The sequence below is a fragment of the Buteo buteo genome, chromosome 1, assembly GCF_964188355.1.
Source record: "Buteo buteo chromosome 1, bButBut1.hap1.1, whole genome shotgun sequence".
Taxonomy (NCBI): Eukaryota; Metazoa; Chordata; class Aves; order Accipitriformes; family Accipitridae; genus Buteo; species Buteo buteo.
Window position 1 is genome coordinate 15978261 of NC_134171.1, and position 13843 is coordinate 15992103.

The 13843-nt window shown below is 39.4% G+C and overlaps 1 protein-coding gene across 4 annotated transcripts in view; it reads right to left on the reverse strand.

The window, feature by feature from the left end:
* RAB28 (RAB28, member RAS oncogene family) overlaps positions 1-11114 on the reverse strand; it is a 73045-nt gene extending 61931 nt beyond the window's left edge. For all 4 annotated transcript variants that reach the window (XR_012649779.1, XM_075023222.1, XM_075023203.1 and 1 more), the window contains exons 1-2: positions 10865-11114; positions 3407-3503 (exon numbers count right to left, since the gene is read on the reverse strand). Coding sequence is in view for 3 of the 4 variants with exons in the window: in XM_075023222.1 (XP_074879323.1) it covers positions 3407-3503; positions 10865-10942 (175 nt within the window). In the remaining variant the exon portion in view is untranslated. The remainder of the gene's footprint in view (positions 1-3406; positions 3504-10864) is intronic.
* Positions 11115-13843: the final 2729 nt, after the last annotated feature.

Consider the following 13843-nt stretch of genomic DNA (forward strand, 5'->3'; position numbering starts at 1 on the left):
TTGGAAAAAAAGCTTTATAAATATTGTCATTTTCAAACTCAACAGTTTTCAGATGCCTAAATTTGTGTTCAAATGCTTTAAGAAGTTTCTAACTTCATTCTTCCTCCTAAGAGTAGTAATCATGCACAGCATACCGGGCTTAGTATTTGGATAACTGTATGAAATTATCTGAGAAACCTTAATGCAGGAAGATAGTTAAACTAAATAGTCTAACAGTGACTGTTCAACTTTAAAATCTACTATTATGAATTATTTACTTTCCTTCACTAACAACAGAAAAAAGAAACTGGGGAAAAAAGATTGCAATGTTCATTTAAGGTGAAGTGGTTCTTAATTAAGACCTCACTAACTACTGAAATTCATGCCGATCATCTCCAGTGCAAAACGCTTCATCTTCCCTTTTTTCCAATCAGGTCCTGTAATATTTGCTTTGCGCTCAAACTGATTTTGGGGGAGAAAGAAGGATGTTAGAATTATTCAGACAGAAGGAAAAACTCTGGACTATTTGCCTAGCAAATATTTAATTAACAACTATGATAGTAGCACATGAAGTTTTCTGCGGAGTTTGAAATCTATTTTTTCATAGATTTAAGAGGAACATACAAACTGGAGAATGACAACAAAACAAAAATAAACCATGCATAATAAGAGAGTTCTTAGAAACAAGCTTAACGTACCAATAAAAATAAGTGAAGAATCCCATAAAAATAATATGTAATACACTGATAAAAAACAAGAAAAAACTAGCACTTCTTTACTCTGTAGAAAATGCACACAACTGCAAAGTTAAAATAACTGAGGCAACACAGTGCAGGTACCTAGGCTGTTTCTGGTATGAACTGAAGCCACTGGGTTGATTCCACTAGTGATCCTGCAGAAGTACACTTGGTGCATTGGTTAACCTTACTTAAAGTGCTGCACAGTCAAGATGAAACTAAAAACATGAGTCTGCCCACCTTTTGCACTGACAACTTAGAAAAATGCTTTTAACGGAAGAATCCTGTTTACTGTACTGCACCCACAACCTTCCTAAAAGTATTCGACTATGGCTCTTAAGAATCTCTATCAGCAGACCCTCTGACCAACAGATACACTATTTAAGCAGTAAAATCTACACTGTGGCTGCATCCAGACTATACAAGATACTGCATCAATAAATACACTGAAATTGACTTGCATTTGAAAAAAAATATTTTGACCAAACTCCATGAAGAGAATTTGTCAACAGTTGAACACTAAAAGTGATATTGTTCAAAATTAATCAAAGGATTTACTATTTGTATTAAACCATATTGTTTTACCATGTAAAATATTTACTTTTTTCACTGCAAAACTGCATCAGTTACTAAAGCAACTGGAGACAAACACAGCTTGTATTTTTAAAAAGACCAAAAAACAGAGAAACAGTACTTTATTTTAAAAGCTAAAATGCATTTCTAATGTGGCCTAATGTAAACTACTGTGCAATTCTAGAAATCAGCAATTTTAACTTCTGAAATCTTTGCTTACATTTAAAAAAGAAAAAAAAAATCAAACACTGAACCATAGTTATTCATCAATTCTCCTGCTAAATAAGAGAAATCAAGGCTTTCTTCCCTACTGATACACACATTATAATTTCTGTGCAGCAGTATGAATTAACATTCCAAGCAAACACAGCAGCTTTACAAACCCAGAACTAATCAAGATATTAGAAAAATCCACTTCCTTAAGTAATGCTTCCCATTCCAGTATTTAGAAATTTTACCTCCCTCCCTCTTCCCTTCCTTCTCTCTTACTCCCCACCACCAGTTCAGCTTACTTATAAACCACAGAAATACATAGGTACATAAACATATATTGGCATAGGCAAAAACACAATGACAGTCTACAGAAAAACGCTTCTTCCTGAATATGAATACATTCAATGAACATTACTATTTTGTTAATGATAAATGAGGAAAATGCATGTACAGACTTTGCTGCTGTTTTGGTGCTATTTTCATCCACTTTCTGAATTTATTACAAAATAAACTAGAAGAAAGTAAAACATGAATGAATCAATAGTTGATAATTTTCCATTTTCTACTCAACATATTTAAAATCCCAGTAATGTACTAATAGCTTCTGTATGTTTAACAGCTGGAAAAAAACTTGCAAAATACAAGTTCTCAGCGTGCACACTGCATGATTTGTGTACACATTCCACTTGCAAGTACTGCTGTTAAGTATTATGCACACTGGTATTTTTAGAGGCATGAGCAGGACAATAAAAAAATTATTCTGTTGATTTTATGGAGAAATAAGCACTGAAATTTGCTACTTTATCACTTACCAGATACTAAAAAAGTACAGCAAAATGGCCAAACCAAAATAGTGAATGCAGGAATAGTCTGAAAAGATTATTCTCTTTCACTTAAGATAATATATAAACATAATCAAGAAATTATTGGCAATATAATTTTAACAAAATAAGTTCAAGAACTATATATATTTTGTTATAACTTCAGGTTATAGCTAAAATGCTTCATTTCTGGGTTTGCTTCCCTCCCCGCCCTCCACAAGGAAAAAAGAACTTGCTTCAACTTTATCATATCTCACTACAACTTTTAATAATTACATATCATTTTTCTAACTTCTTATTTCTGAAGCCAGAAGAAAATGCATTTAATGAAATACTTTTATACTTAGAAACTGAGCAACCACAAATCAATGAAAAGACTTATTTCAAACCCCCAATTGTTTGGAGACAAATTTCTACCAGCAACTATTCTTTTTTAATTATTTCTTTGCATTTTCCATGTAGTGTGCTGCAACTGGCATCTAAATAGTTTCTTTGCCGTCGTGAAGTGAAACATCTTGAATGCTCAAACTGTATTTTTATGAGTGCCAAGGGACCCTAAATTTTAGTGGTCTATTAAATGCCAGCAATTTCATGCTGCCTTGCATAAAACAGCATTCACATATTAGAGCACTGCGATTCCATAGCTGCATTATGCTTCTCTCACACAACTCAAATACAAGTTGTGTATTTCATTTAAAAAAAAATATATATTTCTTTCAAAACACAGGTACTTTCTCAATGAATATATTTAAAGTTCCATTTCATTGTTGTATGTTACACTATCCATATGGACAGTGAGTACACTCAAATAGAGATAATAAAAATCACTAATATAGATAGCATTCCTTTTATTTTAATTCAGTGCTTTACTTAAAGATGTAAGTTGCAAATGCATAACCCTTTGTCACCTGGCAAGAATGTACTAACAAAATTTTCTCTGAATAACCTAATTTGCCATAAAAAGCACTGTACTAAGCTTATTTAGCATACATTAAGCTTATTTAGCATACATTACTTCGGGGAATCTGTTTCTGCAAATCTTACTGCTGCCCAACCTTTCAGTGTTAGTTTTGATTCTCTTACCTGGCAATATTATCCTTTTCAAGAAGAAGTCCAGTCCTATGGTTTGTTTGTACTGTTTTCCAAATGTTTCTTGGGCGAAACGTGTGGCTAAGGATGTCTAAAACAGAACAATATCAAATTAAGTTGTCATTTCAAACAGCAAAAAACTTGGTGTTAAACCAGAAGTATGAAATACAGTTAAGCACTTTTTAAATCAACACACACTGACAGTGTTCATGGATTTGGATTGACAAGCATACCAGACAACTTCAACATAATAAAAGGAGGTGGCAAAGACTACTAATTTATGCAAAAAGAAGGAAGGCACATACTTCCTTTGTATTTCAAAGATACTATGATATTCACATTACAAAATATTACACAGATTTGAATAAGGTATCATTAGTACACTCAAATTGACACAACTCTAAGTGATACTATCCATACCTGAAGAGCTTATTATTTTAAAAAAGCATGCATTTCCAAAACTAGGGTCTTTCCCTGGTACAGAACACCATGATCCCAGGCCAACTTTCTGGGAGGGAACAGAGATCTGCACAGTGCAGAGTCCCACAGGGGCTCCAAATTGTGGCAGGATTCCTGCCACTGTACATCAAAGTTTCAGGATCAGGGATTACATGAAGTCTAAGATAGGAAGAGTACTTTCTTGTACACAGAAAAAACTAAACTCATGTTAAGAGTGCACATTTGCAGAATCATTCCTTTAAGCAGAACTCTGGAAACTTATTTCTTCAATTTATATTTTGTGGATTTATGAAAGTAGACCAACACACTGTTGACCTAATGATCAGCTTTTACTACATACTGCTAAAAGGATACACAATTAACCTACATAAAGTAATGAAGCAAGGCATTTATATTCTTTCACTAGCAATTTAAGTTCTCCATGCAAGGCAAAAAAAAAAAAAGGGAAAAGGGAAAGAAAGAAAAAAAGAGAAAAAGCTCCACAATCTAAGGTTTAAAAAAAAAAAAAAAAAAAAAGGAGAGGTGCAATTATAAAGAATACAAGAGTTTATATTGTGGAAAAAATTAAATACTGTATTAAAAATTAATGTCACATAGATAAATTACATCCTACATCAAATTAGTGGTGTACACTTACAAATCTCTTGTTGAAATGACATCCGAAAATACGAAAACAAAGTAATTGCAGAAAAAAAATTCTAAATATGCATTTACATATATAGGGGAAGAAAAGCCTAACAGCCTCACAAAACCCTTACACTGTCTGAGAAAATTCAAAATGGGCAAAAAGCAATTTTTGTTGCCAGCTTTCTGTTCATCAAGACCCAAAGAGGTGAGTCATATCAACTGTTATTAGAAATTGCCGTTGGAGCACATTTAGTTAAAAATGCAATAGCAAAATAGTGCCAATAGCTCTGAAAAAATGAGAATAGACAAGTTCTATTAATGGAACAGTTATAACAAATATCTAAATTATGCTAATAATGTCAAATGTACATAGGAAGAAAAGGTAACTTACTCTTTTTTTGCATGAATACATGACCACCAGAGCTCTAGCATTAAAGCTCTAGCATGAATATAAAAACATTTATTCAACTATTAAATTACCTGTGAAGTAAATAATACAAGATTTACTGTTTTCTTGTTTCTACATCACATTTATATTCCTACCACTGTCATATATATGTACATATAATAAATGATATTTTGATATCAGAAGATATGTCTAGGAAGTAACCCAAAAAAATCAATTAAAGACTATTGCAACGTTTTCATTTACTTCACTGAACTCAAGCCCCGAAAGGATTAAAAATAAATAGATAAATGGGGAAAAAAGCAAGTAAACTATAAATAGCATGGGTATGCTTATATATTTACATCACTGTGGAAAGGGTGAAGACCACAGAAGATGAATCGTGAGAATACTCTTCTGCCTACAGCTATATGACAGTAATACCAACATATGCACAACATAAAATTCAATACATATTTAGACTGTAGTACCGAAAAAGTCAGTAGAACTGATTCTTTTAATCACAACAGTTAGCATGTCAAGATTACAAAGACATTATCTTTAATCTGCCATGACCTTAAAGATGTAGATAAGAATAAGAACATTGCAGGAATACACCAGACAGTCTTCTCCTTGAAATTTTTCTTTTCAGAAAAGTAACCAGTACCCAGAGTACAGATTAAAATATCATCTGACTGTATCATAGTATTCTATATTCTCCAACACACTAATTTAGATCCCCATTAAACGAGCAACCACTCCCTTCTTGTTTTAAGGGCTCAGTAAATATTAGCTTTATCACTCTGTGACACTCAATATTCCCTGAGGGCTTCTAGGGGTGTTAGTAAAAATAAACAACATACATTCAATTAAAAGCCAACCAATAGGAGCAGCAAGTAATCTACAGCATGGCAAAGTTCTCTTAAACAGTTTTTCCTCTACTGTGCTCTTGAATGCAAAGGAATTTATAGCAGAAAATCATTGACTAACCCCTTTTTAATTTTTTTTTCTAATAACTGTTAAAGCTCAAGGAAGGTGTTGGATTACCAGACTAGAGTCCTCTATTTATTCACAGAACAAGCACTTATCCACAAAAAACTAAGAGCAACAGTTCAAACTTCACAACAGTAAACAAAGAAGTTATGTCAATGAATATTCAAATACCTCTACAATGCAAATACTCCCTTCAATCCTAAAATTGTTCTCTGGCATGCTTGCCATAAAAGATTCTACATGGCAGTTTTGCCTGTAAGGGTATGTTGAGTACAATCTATGTAAAAAATAACCAAAGTTAAATAATGGTTCAGTAGAACTGTAACCGTAAAAATAAATAAGTGATCAGTGACTGTTTTTAAAAAAAAGATTATGCTCCATTCATAAAATTTCAGCCATTAATGTAGAGATTAGAGGATAGCATGATATCAAGAAGGCCTTGTTCCTTCACGTCTCTACTAAGACAACCAGGCCACCAACTTTCATAGCAGACTTTCCATTAGACTCAGTTTGGTAGGTTCGCACATTTATCTTAAATACTTCAAAGCAAATGTTCATATGCTGTTCTGAATAGCAATACACTATCGAAGGTTGGTGTTACAAACTCCTTCCTTTCAGACAAAAAAAAAGCTTTGCGTTCAAACATACAGCAATCGAGACAGCAGTAAAAAACAATACATAAAAATTTCAGTATTCTAAGTGCAAAATACAATGGGATATTTGGGAAGTTTTTTTGGAAACAAACAAAGATGCAATCAAACCTCACAGGCGAGGCAAGACAATTTCTTGCTTCTATTCTTCAATGTCAACAACTCACAGTATAAAAAGCTGCTCCTAAAGACCTACATACTGAGTAAATAGGAAAAAAAGCAAACAATATTTATGAAATAAATTGAAAAGTCAATAAATTGAAATAAATTGGAAGTCAAACAGAAAAAGCAATGATAGCCAGCTCTGATACTGACTGCTCACCAGGACAACACAGAAATTAGTAGAGAAAACCCTGACAATGACAATTCTTTGAGTAAGATCCTATAGAAGAAAGCTTTCAGAAAATGATGCCAAAGTGTAGTATCATAGTTGTAAGAAAGAAAAACTAAAACCAAATTTCAATGGGATGCAAGCACATAGTTCTGAAGCCGTGAATTTCCATTCACATACCAACTTTACCAGCCAATTGAGAACCCACTTTCCAAAAAGCAACACGTATCTATCCCCTCCCTTACTCCCTTGTAGAACACCAATGCCTTTCTCCAAGCACAGCAATATTTACCCTTCAGTCATGTCCTATCCCTACTGGCAAGAATTTTAAGACAGACAAAATGAAAAGGAACACTAGGCTAAACAACAAGATGCTTTAACTAGCATAAAAACACATAACTGTCCAACACAGAGAATTTCTTATGATGTCTTTCCACCCCCACTCCTAACTACTGACGAAACTTTGTTCACTAAAAAAGAGAAAATGATCAAGATTTTTTTACATTAAACATGGATCTATGAAACTAGGCCAATCTGCAGAGGACACTTGATGCAATTTTCCATTTGCAAGACTGAACAGTGACAACAGTGTTTTTGTCGACATTGATGAGGTTTTTGAGCCCACATGTAACAATAAGATCCAGAATTGGCACAATGCTTAAAAATCTGGCATCCTAAAAAATCCTAAAGCAAGCAGACCACCACTCTATATTCCAGCCTACGGTTTAGCTCCTGCACATTCCCACACCACGTTGAGCATTCGCTCTTTCATGTTTATCATCCATTGCTAAGAGAAGAAGGAAAAGGTAGGATGTTTCTGCTACCATACTTTAATCCCAGCTGCAACAGATGGCAGAAGGACAGAACCTCTGCTTCTTTGCTCCTCCAACACACCTATTTTTCAGGACCTTCCTTCCTATGAATAGCTCCAAGATTTGCTTCCAGAGGCCCAAAGCCATTTTCAACAGTAGCAAATCCCAGTAGTTCCAGCTCAATTCAGCATCATTATATATTTCAACATTAAGCCAATCTGTGCACAGCAAGAGTAGAAATACCTAGATTATAACATCATTTTTTTCAATCCATACTAGTACTGCTAGTTTATTTTAATGAAAAATCATTTTGGCTCAGGAAGAGTAGGTTGACTGAAAACCTAGATGCATAAGGCTGCCATGTGTATCCTGTAATCAAAATCAAAGAGCCAACTGCTATTAATAATTGCTGTTTATTTTCATCTCACATTGTCCCCGCTGCTGATTTCTTTTCAGATTGTTTTCCTAGTTTGTGTAGTTCATTAAAATCATTCTCTATTATTATCTTCTTACTAACCAACCTTGCCTTCCTCAATTTTTCTTTTCAACAATTTACCATTTCCATTACCCTAATACTTTTTCAGATTCTACTCTGTCTCACTCCTCTCATTCCTTCTTCCTTTTTCACTCTTCTCTTAGAGCTTGCTCCAGCAGTGCTTATTCCTACCCTTAAAAATCTAAGTATCCAATTATCCATTCAACCACCACAAAACAAATGAATAGAAGCACAATATCCCTCCCTTACCTCACGGATAGAGCAACTCCTAGCTAGTGGAAACAAACATTACCCTTAGCTTGAACTGACACTGGTTTGTTTTTAAACTGCTACCAACCCTTCCACAGAACCTTAATCACATTGCTTCTAAACAATGAGTGAGGAAAAAGAGAGCAAGTTTACACCTTCAGCCAGCTGACTCACAAAGCCATAATTTATTTTCCGTGGAGAACTGACGACCAGACAGCCCCAGATGGAGGAAATAAAATGTTTGTGGGTTTTTTCTCCTTCTTTTTTTTTTTTTTGGCAAGAGGGGGGAGCAATGGAAAGAAGTCAAATGTGAACATCTCACACTGAACGCAAGACGCAATATTTCAACGATATGTTCCATTATTTCCTACACTACTCCTATCCAACGATCCCAGCAACAGAGGAAGAGAAAAACCAATGTCTTGCACAGTAAATGAGAGGCTAAGTATGCATGTGTGTAAAGACCAGCTGTGAACCAGATGTGAGAGGCAGGCTATTTAGAGTTGAAAACATATAGACATACACATGTTTCAACAAGCAAGCAGAACGAGTAGCCAACAAAGAAGAGGAACCTCAACAATTTAGTCTTCTGAGGTGCTTGAAATAGCACTAGGTACATTTTATCCTTCCATTCCATGACCAATCACTTCTTTATTTTTACAAGATCTTACAATAAATCTATTATTGAAAGTGTTCGCTGCTAGGCCATCAGGATGGCTGGAAGAAGCCTCTATTACAGCATCATCTAGGGGGAACAGGAGGAAAAGCAGCCCACCATAGCATAGCTGCTACTCATGCAAAATAAACGGCACTTGAAGCACAGGATGCCTAGAGCCAGCAGGAGATTCAGTGAGTGGCAGCTCACGCGTGAAATGCAGGAACCAGCAGGAATACACATCAAAACTCAAGAATGCTTGAAAATCCATGTTTGGTGAGAGGTCTTGCCACAAGGTGCTGAACAGCAGTAGTGAAAGGATTCCTCAGTTTGAATGGAAAACTCCTGGGGCACGCTACCAGTGAAACAGCACTTCAGCTGTCAATCCTGTGCATTTATTATGCTCTCATCACACAGTCACTTGGAATTGCCCATCTACTGACTCAGATGAATACAATACCCCTTCAGACCGGGTTTAGAATCACTGGAGGCGAAAAAATGTTTTGTTTCTCCATAGAGCTCTGCATAAATAAGCGAGCAAAACCATGCATGTACTTTCACTAAGAGCTTATTTCTATTAATAGCAGGCAGCTCATTTAAACCACCTCTAAGAGTATTTTTACCTTTCATATGAACTGTGAGGCAGGCAGCCTTTCTGCCTCCCCACATTTTCAAAAGCTAATGATAGAGAAAAAACTGTATTCTTCAAGTATACAATAAAATTACTATTTTCAGGTGTATGTCACAAAAGGATTCAGGCCATGTATGGCAATAGGTATGTTCACGCATGTACAGTAAAGATCAGTGACTATTTTAATGGGTAAGAAAGTGGTCTCCCTTTTGCCTTCGTTGGTTTCTCCGTCAAGATTTCTCTTTTAAAAAGAAAACAAGTACAACTTGTTTGTAAACCAACTTTTACAAATAGTATTTAATTATGTTGATTATAGACAGAAAAAAGCCCTGTAAAAGTCATCACCAAAACCTAAATTGACCCAGAAGTGTCTTTCCAAACTCTGAAACAGCAACTCAAATAGATGCAAACTGCTCTATCCACCTCAGGAGGTTACCAGCTCTGAAGCCGACATGGAGAGCCTGGAGACCCAGCTGAACCACCGCCCCCGCTCGTCGTTTCGGCGGGAACCGCGAATTCACGTGCTCGGCCCCGACCCCAGCCCCCTCCCGGGCACCGCCAGCCCCCAAGAACAACTTCGGGCTATTCCGGCAACTCCAGCCGAGCAGCGCTCTGCAGCGCACGGCCACCAATGGGAAACGCCACACCAGGCAGCGCCGTGGCAATTACGTTATTAGCCGCTCCTTTCATTAAGGCTCAAGAAAAGGGGATTAAAGCCGCACACGTCTGTTTGTTGACCAAGCCTCTCGGGGCGCCGCCAGGGTACGGAATCCCCGTTCGAGGGTCTCGCTGCCCAGCACGGAGCGGATACGGGCGGCCCCGGAGCCAGGCTCCCGGGCGAAGAGCCCCCCTCTGCCTGCCTGCCGGGGAGCACCAGGGTCCCGTCCCGGCTCTCCGCTACGCCCACCCCCCTGCCCCACACACGCCGGGGAGACAACGCAGAGGGAGAAGCGCGGGGCCGGGAGCGAAGGGGGAGCGGTCAGCCGGCCCCACGCCGCCGGGTATCGCGACGGCGGCAGCGCGATAGACTGGAAGCCGCCGCGGGCTGCTCCTTCCTCAGCGGGAGGGCCGCGGGGAGCGACGAGGGGGACGGCCGGGCAGGGGCCTGGGGGCACCGCGGCGACGGAGAGGAGCGGGGCGCTGCCGGGGGGGGCCGGCACTGACCTTGCCAGTGGTGCCGTCCCCCAGCACCACTAGCTTGAGCTGGCGGTCCGGACTCTCCTCCTCCTCCGAGTCCGACATGGTCCCTACGCCCCCGGCGGGGAAGGAGAAGAGGCGGAGGGCAGCCGGGAGGGACGGGGTGCAGGAGCGAGGAGGGGAAGCGGGAAAGGAACGAGCGCCGAGCTCACGGAGCCGGCAGCGCTGCAGAGGCCGGAGCCGCCATCTTCCCTCAGCGCGCCCGCCGTCGCTATGGCCCGCACGGGACGAGACCAACGGGGGGTGAGGAGGGAAGGGGGGAGAGCGTCGCTCGCGGGCGGGAGCTACAGCAACAAGTCCACCGGCCGCTGCGGGCGCAAGCCGGGGCCACCCGCGACGCTCCCACTTCCGTCCCCGGTCGTCCCCCCCTCCCCGCTCAGCGGCCGGACGAATGGTTCAACCCGACTCTCCGCTACGCGCAGCGGTGGTTTAGCCCCGAAGTGACGCTCCGCGCGGTAACTAAGGAACGTGGGGGGTCAGAGGCCGCGGGGTGGGCGGGGCATGGGGCGGGGCTAACGGCTCCAGCGGGCGGAGGGCCGCTCCGCCATCCCCAGGCGGTGGCCGGTTGCGGCGGGGCCCTCCCGCCCCTCGGAGGGTGCAGGGCAGGGCAGGCGACTGGAAGGCTTGCAGAGGGAAAATAAAAACCGGGTAATTCCCCGGGAGATGTCCTTGGAGAGCAGAAAACCGGTCGGCTGCGGTGCTTCCCAGCAGGGGTGATCCGCTTCAGCCGAGGGGCCGCGCTTGTGTTCCCGCTACATCCACCTCCACGGCCGAGTCCCTGTCTTGGCTGGGCTTCTGCGTAGCGACAGGACGTATTCATATTTTTCAAGGAGTGCGCTAACACAGAAGGCAAATGAGATAGCAAGCGCTGTGCTGAGTCCAGCCTTATTTCCCCACATTTCAGCTCAGCCGTTCTTGACAGCTCTTTGCCTAACTTCTCCTAAACCCACCTGATCGGGACACCACCATTTTCTTTTGTTCATATAGGTAATTAGCAAGAAAACTTGTTGACATCGCCCTAACTGAATTTTAAACCGCTATTTTATTATGCACATTGACCATGGCGAACTGTTTATAACCTCCTCTTTCGCAGCAGTCTTTCACGTATTTGAAAACCATTAGCGTGTCTTCAGTCCGTCTTCTTTTCCGTAGACTAAACAACTCCTCTTCGTTCAGTCTTTCCCTGGGTTGTCTTTTCCAGACTTCTGATTATTCTTGTTGCTTTCCTTTGGCCTCTCTCCACTTTCTTGAAGTGGTGTGCCAAAACTGGATACAGTACTTCGGTTGAGGCCTTATGAGTACTCAGTGGAGTGGAAGTATTACTTCATGTGTCTTACATACGAGACTCCTGTTTATATATCCCAGTATGATGTTTGCTTTCTTCACGGTATGACATTGCTGACTCATACTGTTTCTGATTTACTAAAAAGCCTCTGAATCCCCTCCTGTTATCAGAATTTCATACACTTTGAGGTTTTATTCCTGTTTAACTGTAGTGCTTTCTGCTTGTCCCCATTGAATTTCATCCTATGTTTCAGGCTACTTGCACAATTTGTCAATATAATTTTATTTATAATCTTGTCCTCCAGAATGCATGCTATCCCTTCCAACTTGGTTATATCTGCAACTTTAAGAATCATATGCTCTATTCCAAACTCACTAATAAAGATATCCAACAGTACCACATCTCTACAAGCCCCTATTTGACATACCCTTCCAACGTGATGAGTGATAACAATTCTTTGGGCATAGTTTACACAACAGTTTGAACAAAAGAGACAGCTGAAACTGTTTATAGGTGTTCTTTAATGGATTCAATATCAAGCTAAGAATTTTTAGAACAACTTTGTGTAATGCCTGAATAGAAATCATTCCTGTTTCAGTCTCTTTCAGGTTTTCTTTTTCAAATGTTTCTCAGAAATTTCCAGTATTACAAGTACACTGTTTTACTCAATCCTCAGCAGGATCAAGAAGATTCCTTATTACTCATGTATTCAAGTGTTTGCAGACTTGAGGCCAAATGCTTTCCCAATGACATTCTGAAAAAAGGGGGAAAAAAAAGCAGAAAAGACCTTAATTTCTAATGGAAAACCAGACACACATCTTTGTCACTTTCTTCATACTTCAAAACAAATTAAATGTGTTACTCATCCACTATTTTCCACTTCAAATCATCCTTTAGCCTAATTATACTGCAAGTTCTCTTAACTAGGAACTTCAGCAAGATCAGCATAAGGGCTCAGCTGAAAAGCATTTCTTGGAAGGAAGAGCAACAAACATGGAATTTTCCTTTATGATTTCTGACATACTGAACGGTTGTACAATTGGCATTAGACATTTAAAAGCTCCACATCTCACATCAGGGCTGACACGTGATTGATAAACCACTGTTGATGGAACTGTTCATATTCGTGCCAATTCTGCATCAATCACATTAAGAAAGAACGTAAAAGATTAATTCAAAACTTCCCAGGGCTTTTGGGGAGAAGCAGGGTTCTATTCAACCCCAAGATGAAAATTAGGGGGGTTCAGGCTGTGTGTGCAAAAGCAGGATGATCAGAGAGGAAGGTGCTCCAGGTCTCCAGGCTACATGTATTCTCATTTGAAATACGACAAAGAAATGTATGTGTTAAAACACACATCCCCAAACTTAATTTTCTTCTTAATTATATTTTTTCTCCACAAATCACTTGAGCTTATTAAAAGTTAGGGTCATCATCTAAATGAGTGAACAATATAGAAAGAACTGTTTCATCTCGAATATGGCATTCATGGGCTTAAACTTGACTTGATGCTGTGTATCTGATCTATTTAAATAAGCACTTTTATATTAAGGCATAATTTTGGAAATACAAAGAATGCTTGATATGGATAAGCTTGCATGTTTGCTGTTGACTACCAAGAAAGGTGAATGGAAACTACCACAGGAGACAGCATAGTAACATA